The sequence below is a fragment of the Gracilinanus agilis genome, chromosome 3 (genome assembly GCF_016433145.1).
Source record: "Gracilinanus agilis isolate LMUSP501 chromosome 3, AgileGrace, whole genome shotgun sequence".
NCBI lineage: Eukaryota > Metazoa > Chordata > Mammalia > Didelphimorphia > Didelphidae > Gracilinanus > Gracilinanus agilis.
The window spans coordinates 81,928,927-81,936,606 of NC_058132.1; the positions used below are offsets into that span (position 1 = coordinate 81,928,927).

Genomic DNA, 7,680 nt, shown 5'->3' on the forward strand with positions numbered 1-7,680 from the left:
CAGCCAGAGCCTGCAGGATGGCACCATTGTAGCCCAGCGAGGAGGCGTGGGTGAGTTGGGCTGAGAGCCGGGCAAACTGCAGAAAGGGGGGAATGGGAAGGGACAGGGAAAGAAATATTGTCATAGGAGCTGTGCCAGGGAACAGGATGGAGGCAGAATGGAATACTGTCATAGGAGCCATGCCAAGGAAAAGAGGAAAGGGAAGGAAGAACCCCTCCAGTGGTTAGCTCACACACCTTCTGAACATCTTTGGTGTTACTGTAGGCCAAGGAGATGCCAGCCACCCGCATGGCACCCCCATTGCCATAGGAACCCTTCCCATTGAACTGAGCCCGAGCTGGCTCAAAGACGTCTATGCATTTGGGGTTCAGCAGCTTTTTGAACACAGTAATCACTGCAGCACCATAGCCTCGATCAGGATCTTTCTTGTACTCCTGGGCAAACCTGGAGAGGGAAAGGCAAGGACCCTGGCTAGCTTCAAGAGATACTTCCCAAAGCCAAGAAAAGGAAATAGTCTTGGGGGGAAGGGGAGGGAAGGGAGATGGGTAGAAGAAGCTGTCTAGGGATAAGCAGCAGGGGTTATTGTCTTAGTCTTTCAGGGCAAGAGGCTCAGAAACCTTAGACAAGCATCAACCACATCAGGGAATTGCTTAGTTCCACCCATCCCCCCTCACCTCTTGGCCATGTCCACCTCATCGAAGGCCTCCTTGGCCAGCAGGGACTGCACCAGGGCTCTGGTCATAGCAGTGTCATCTGTGTAGTACAGGGCCTCTGCAGGGAGAGGGCTGAGGTAGGGTGGGGTTGGGGGAGGAGAGGGCTGAGGCTTAGAGTCAAAGGGCAGTCTCATCCCTCTCAAACTCAATAGGGATAAATGTTACCTCATTTCCCCCCTAAATAATTATTTGTCATTCTCCCAATTTCAGAACTTAAGAGTCTTCAATTCTTTTCTCTCCTGTCTTCCCTCCACATCTAGGAACTCACCAAGTCTAGGTGAATTTTTATTTCAAACTATCCTGCCACCACTCTGGCGAAAGCATTCATCATCTGAATCAATCTGAACTATTTCATCTTTCTTGACCTGTAGGATTTTGTGTCTCTAAGCCAACCTATATTACTTCTCCAAAAATTACCTTATTAAAACACTTCTCTAAACAGAGCTCCTACAAATTTTCCAAGATTTTCCAGTGCCTACAAAATATAATTTAACCTGAGACATTGAAAAAGGCCATACCTACCTCTCCAACCTTCTCTCTCATCATTTCCTAACATGAGTCCCTTCATTCCAGTCAATGGGATCTGACTGTTCACCAAAAGAGATGTACTTTCCCCCTCCTAAGTCCTAGTCATCCCTCTGGATCCAATCAAAGCCTAAATACTCCATAAGACATTCTCAGGCCCCAGTGATGTCCTTCATCTGAACTTGAACAGACTTAATGCTTCCATCTCTATAGTCCATTCCTGGCATTATTATCTTGCCCTGTGTATATTTTGTCAGGAACCTTATTACAGTTCCTTGAGCTGCTGATGCAGAAAAAGATAGGCAGGATAGGTGAAAAGGAGAGGAGAGCTACTTGGAACACAGATCATAAAAAGTCAGATATAGAAGGAACCATTAAAACTACCAATTATAATTCCCTCATCTTTATAGTAGGAGAAACTGAAAGTCAGAAAGGAGAAGGTCAAGGTGGTTTCCATGGGAGTTCCTTGTCCTTCATTCTGTTTGATAGTTAAAAGTATAGAGGACACATATATCAAATCTTCACATGGCACAAAGGTGAAAGAGAGAGCTAACACAATGGATGGTAAAGTCAAAATCCAAAAAAGATTTTGACAGGCTATCCCTTAACTGGGCAGAATCAAATGAGATGAAATTGAATGGTGATAAATATAAAGTCTTAAGCTTGGGTTCAAAAAATCCACCTCTCAATTGTAAGACTAGGGGGAGGGATATGGCTAGACAGCAATTTATCTAGGAAAGATCTAGGATTATTAGCATTCTAAGTTCAGTGTGAGTCAATAGTATGACATGGCAACCAAGAAAACTCATGCAATCTTGGGCTCTATTAAGAGAGTCAGAGGTTCCAGGAATAAGTAGGCAACAGGCACAAGATCACAATTTCGGAGCTAGAAGGAACTTTAGATTTCATCTAGTCCAATTTGTCATTTTACATATGAAGTTCAGAGATGACTTGTAGAAAGTCACACGGGGCATGGAGGTGACACAATGGATAGAATCCTAGGTTTGGAGTCAGGATCACTTGGGTTCAAATCTGTCCTCAGATACTTCCTAGCTGTGTGATTCTGGGCAAATCACTTAACCTCGAGTGCCTAGCCCCTGCCCTTCTGCCTTAACACTTGTTACTAAGTCAGAAAGGGTTAAAAAAAAAAAAAAAGACTAAAGTCACAGATATGTGTAAGGGGAAGAAGTAGGATCCCCTTTGAGCTCTGCCCCAATCAATCCCCATATTTCGGGCTGTGTTTGGCTTTTAGATAAACATTTTAAAATGATAACGTCATTGATAAAAAGCTGGAGTGGGTCTAGAAGGAGACAACTTTGGTGGCCTCAAGTTTAAGCCGATGAGGCTCAGTTAAAGGAAATGGAAGTTTTAGAATAGGGAATTTGGAGGATACATGGAACCCTCTTCACAAGCACTGGAAGGCTGTGTCCCAGGAGGAAGGGCTGAGTTTGCTCTGTTGGGTTCTTAGGAGCAGAACGGAGTGGGTGAAGTTTACAGAGAGGCCCAGTTGGGCTTGGTGGCATTCAGCGAGGGGCTGCCTTGGGAGAGAGTAGGCTCTATTCATTGGAGGTCTTCAAGCCAAGGCTACTTGCAGGCCTGACCCCTGGGGGAGAGTCTCCTTCCCATGGGGGTGGTTCTCCATGGTTTCTAAGTGCCTTCCCAGCTTCCATCAAAAACCCAGGCTTTCTGATGCCTAGTCGAGGGGTACGGCAGCTCCAATGGAAACAGCAGGGAAAGCAGGTTCATCAGGGTCTGTTCCTTCCCCACCCCGATGCTCCTGGACTGACCCCTCAAAGACCGTCTTCTTTATCCCCAGCTATGCCCCGCCCCCTGGAGCACGCGCCCCCTCGCCCCTCCCCCACACTGGCTGAAGCGCTCCTCCCACCTGTGCGCGCGCTCCCCTTCGCTCCAGGTTCGGGCTCCAGGCTGCCCACGTGACTCAGCAGTGACGCCGTGGTAACGTCGTCGTGAGCCTCGTAGACGGCCCCCACACAGTCCCCGAGGAGCGCCCCGGCCAGGCAGCCCCGGAACCGTGATAGGGAACGAGCCGCTCCGGCCGCTGCGCCGCCTGTCACCGCCGCCATCACAGCCGCCATCAATCGCCCCAATCTGCCTCCACTTCCGGGAGTGCCGGCACGCCCACCTCCTTTCACCTCCATATTGGGATATAGATCCACCCCTTTACCCTGAGCAAACCCCGCCCCTGCCCATAGCAGACCCTCCCCTTCCTCTGATCGAACCCGAACTCTTCCTGGCACCGACCCCATCCTCTCCTAAGCTCCACCTCTCCCTTCCGGCTGCTTCAACTCTTTCTCTTTCTGTCTTTTATTGTGACAACTCGAATTTATCTGGCCCTTTTAAATTAAGGAACCGGGAAAGACCATTTTTGGTCTGGAACTGCGATTTCATCAGTGTAAGGAACCAGCCCATGTGCCTCGGAGAGCTACCTGGAACCGGGCGGGCTTAAGCCACTTGCCTGGGCTGAGTCAGCCAGAAGGCGGCTTCGAAGGAGGTGCAGGCAGTTGGCCATCCATTAAGGAAGGGCTAAAACCAGTGTAGTCCATGAATGTAATAGAAAATGAAGTAATATTATTTAAGCGCTTTATAGAGTTTAAAGCACCTTATGCTAGTTATTGATGGATCTGTGTGCTGATGTTACAAAGAAGTATGATGGGGAGGACTTAGGTGAAAGATGCAAAACTAAGTCAATGGAAAATCATAAACAATGGGCAAAACAATGGAAAAGGAACCTTGCCCAATTTAAGACTTGAACCAAGGGTCTTTTAATACACTGTAGTGGATTTGGAGTGAGGAAGACAATGCCATTCTTCTTGTGACCTGAGCAAGGCGTTTAGCTTTGAGCTTGTTTCCTCATCTGTAAAATGGGGATAATAATAGCACTGATCTCATGAGTTTGCTGTGAGGATCAGATGAGGTAACTGACCTTTATTAAAAGTTACATAACTATGAGCTGTTATCAAGACCAGCCCTTTACTACTTATAGAACTTTAGAGGCATCTAATCCAGGTCCCCCTCCTCTTCTTTTATAGATGATTTTGCGAAAGGAAGGGATTTGCCCAAATAAGTAGCAAAGAGGATTCAAATCCCAGTCCAGTGGGGTATGGTTTAAAGAATCCTGAATTTGGAGTCAAATTCTAATTCCAGGTTTTTTTTACTTAGTGGGGCTGGAGGTCAGGGAATTAGGGTTTGAGGTCATTTCTTACAGCCTTAACCCAAAAAATGGAGCAGAGCAGGTTGTTTGTTTTTTAACCTGTGGTTAAAGGTAGATTTCAGGAAGTCCATGAACTTGGATGGGGAAAAAATTGATATCTTTATTTTCACTAACCTGAAATTTAGCATTCCCTTCAATTATATAAAAATATGATTTTGAGAAGGAATCCTTAGTTTTCCCTAGACCATGGCCAAAGGTGTCAATGACACAAAAAAGGGCAAAAAAAAAAAAAAATCTGCATTAGAGGCTGACTGTAGTTCCTTCTGTGACTTTCTGTGATTTTGGCTTCTATAGTCCAGTATTCTGCCCAACTAAATTCCCTTAACTATTGATTGTCTCTAATAGGCTCAGAACTCCACCAGGGCAAGGAAGAGGCTTTAATCATCTCCATTTTTTGCCTTCAACCCCAATTTAACCCAGGGTACTGCAAATATAGTTGGGAATCTGTGGTTTTCATGTTCTATTCACCTACACAGATTCCAACCTTACCTCTATACCTTTAGTAGGTGTTTCTTAAGTTATATCTAAAAATATCATTCATTTCCAGAACTATAGAATTTCAACAGTAGGAGAGTCCTTATAAATTAACCCTTGGCTTCTTTGAACCCCTGACATGACTTCTAAGGGCCCTTTCAACTCTAGCTCTTATATTTTGGTTTAATTCCCTGATTTTATGGCTAAGAAAATTGAAACTCCCAAAGTGAAAAGGACTTGCTCAAAGTCAGTGATTGGTGATAAGCTTTCCCACATTCACCTAGGCTGGACCTTAGTCTTTTTTGGCTATCCATACAATAGCAACAGTTGGTCTGTACTTGAAGTATGTCTAGTTTGGTAGGACCTGCTAGTTTTGTCAGAATTACACCATGCCATGCAGAGGCAGCTATCATTGAACTGCTCTGTACGAATTTGAATAAATGTTTGCTTGTTTCCCAAGTAGTTTCCCAAAGGCATATGAATTTCTCTGAGTAAAACTTAGGAGGAAATTCTCTTGGGCATCTTCAGACCAGGGTAGGCTTTTCCCAGGACAATGTTGTGACATAGGATTAGCTAGATTTCAGCAAAGCACTGGACAGTTCTGTATGTTGTCTTTTGGGCCTTCAGTGCCTAAAATGCAGTCCTCACCTCTTCCTTTTCTATTTAGGCACCACCACCTCCCATACACAGCAATTTTTTTTTTAAACCCTTAACTTCTATGTATTGGCTCCTTGGTGGAAAAGTGGTAAGGGTGGGCAATGGGGGTCAAGTGACTTGCCCATGGTCACACAGCTGGGAAGTATCTGAGGTTGTATTTGAACCTAGGACCTCCCATCTCTAGACCTGACTCTCAATCCACTGAGCTACCCAGCTGCCCCCTACACAGCAATTTCTGATCCCCAGGAGTAAGTAGTTCATTGAGTTTTAAGCTAAAAGTGAAGGCATTTGTAGGGGGAAAGGGCTCACTGAAGGGAAGGGATCACAGATCACTGAAATAAGGATATTCTTTGAATATCTAATGAGGAATGAAGGGCAGAGACCCAGGAAATAATTCTACCTCTGCCATAGCAAGCATCTGGGGAAAGGCATGATGCCTGGGTCAGTTAAGACAGCCTACATGCATCTTGGGGGTTGGGGTCAGACCATTCGAAACTGGTTTTTGGCAGCTCACATAACTAGACATCATTAACCTGCTCATTTTACCATTAAGGAAATTGAGGAAAGTTTCCTTCTAAGGAAAGAGGCTAAGCAAATTGCCCCAGGTCACACAGTATAAAATAGATTTGGGATTCCAACCCAGGCCCTCTGACTTCAAATCTAGTCTTCTTTCCATGACACCATGCTACTTCCATACCTAAGGCCGCTTGGAGACAGCAACCAAGTTTCTTTTGAAGCCCAGAAACCCAATCCATCATATCTGATAATGGCCTTCTTCCAAGGCAAATCTCTGGGCTAACAGCATTCATAAGTTCTATACTTGGTTTAAAAATAAAACAAGTACAGGGTGGAGGAGAGGTGGCTTGCGTGAATAAGATCTGGGGATTTTAGATTTGTGCTATGTGTCTAGAACGAGGGATGTAATAGTTTTGCTATGCTTGTTCTTGATCAGACCACACTTGAACTGCTCTTTTCCATTCTGGACCCTTCATGTCAAGAAAGGACGATGTCCAGAAGACAAAGATAGAGATGGTGAGAAAGCAGAGCAAGCCTGCTGTTCTACAGGATCTGGAAACGTTTAGCCTGGAGTAAAGAAGACCTCAGAGAGGGGCGACTACCACTCTTGAGTTTTGGAAGGGCTGTCACAAGAGAGAAGGACGAGACTTGGTCATCTTGAGTAGAACTGGGAGCAGTGAATTGAAGCTTCCGAGAGACAAGTTTAGATTTAACCCTTTGGAGCAATCTCTAAGCAAATTGGCCTCTCTCGGGAGATTGCAAGTTTCCTTATGCTAAAAGTGTTTAAGATGTCAGGGGTGTTGCAGTAAAGTCAGGTTAAACTAGATCACTCAGATTCCTCCCAACTCTGAAACTGGCGTTCTGTGACTCCTCCTTGCTTTTGACTGTGGGCAGCGCCTTCCTCCAACCCCCACAAAGGTCAGGCCAAGATGATTATTAATATCTGCACAATCATCGCACCTGGTGCTTTATTAGAGTTAAGACTCTCCCATCCCCATGTGCCCCCTTAAGTGGAGGTGCTATGCCAGCTCCAGCTGTCGGCCCTTGAGTGGGGACAGAGTGCGGTTGCTTGTTCGGTTAAAGGTGTCCACCTCCGGCACATACTTCTCAGCTGGCACCGTCAGCTTGCGGCGGATGTCCATGCACTTGGTGTCTAGCATCAAGGAGTTGGACTTGCAGGCAATGTCAGACTGGATCCGGGCCAGATGCTTGTAAAGGGCATCTAGGGTAGCCCTGGGGTGGGGTGGGGAGGTGTTAGAGAACACTGAGGGCCAAGGTGTTGCTGCTGCTGCCTTTCTCTCTCTTTCTCTCTCTACCTCCCTCTCTCCCTCCCCTTCCCCCCTCTGTCTCTCTCTGTCTCTGTCTCTGTCTGTCTGTCTGTCTGTCTCTGTCTGTCTGTCTGTCTCTGTCTGTCTGTCTGTCTCTCTGTCCCTCTTTCTCTCTCTCTCTTCCTCCTTCTCTCCCCCTCCCTTCCCCCCTCTCTGTCCCTCTCTATCTGTCTGTCTGTCTGTCTGTCTGTCTGTCTGTCTGTCTGTCTGTCTCTCTCTCTCTCTCTCTCTCTGT

The 7,680-nt window shown here is 46.1% G+C and overlaps 2 protein-coding genes across 2 annotated transcripts in view; both read right to left on the reverse strand.

Annotated features, from left to right (window-relative positions):
* ADPRS (ADP-ribosylserine hydrolase) overlaps window positions 1-3,397 on the reverse strand; it is an 8,445-nt gene extending 5,048 nt beyond the window's left edge. The window contains 3 exon segments of the mRNA XM_044671505.1: window positions 237-444; window positions 675-771; window positions 3,124-3,397. Coding sequence (XP_044527440.1) covers window positions 237-444; window positions 675-771; window positions 3,124-3,397 — 579 coding nt within the window.
* A 3,739-nt stretch (window positions 3,398-7,136) lies between these two features.
* Window positions 7,137-7,680, reverse strand: part of TEKT2 (tektin 2) — an 11,263-nt gene continuing 10,719 nt past the window's right edge. Inside the window, exon 9 of the mRNA XM_044671507.1 lies at window positions 7,137-7,350. Within this exon, the coding sequence (XP_044527442.1) occupies window positions 7,137-7,350 (214 nt within the window). The remainder of the gene's footprint in view (window positions 7,351-7,680) is intronic.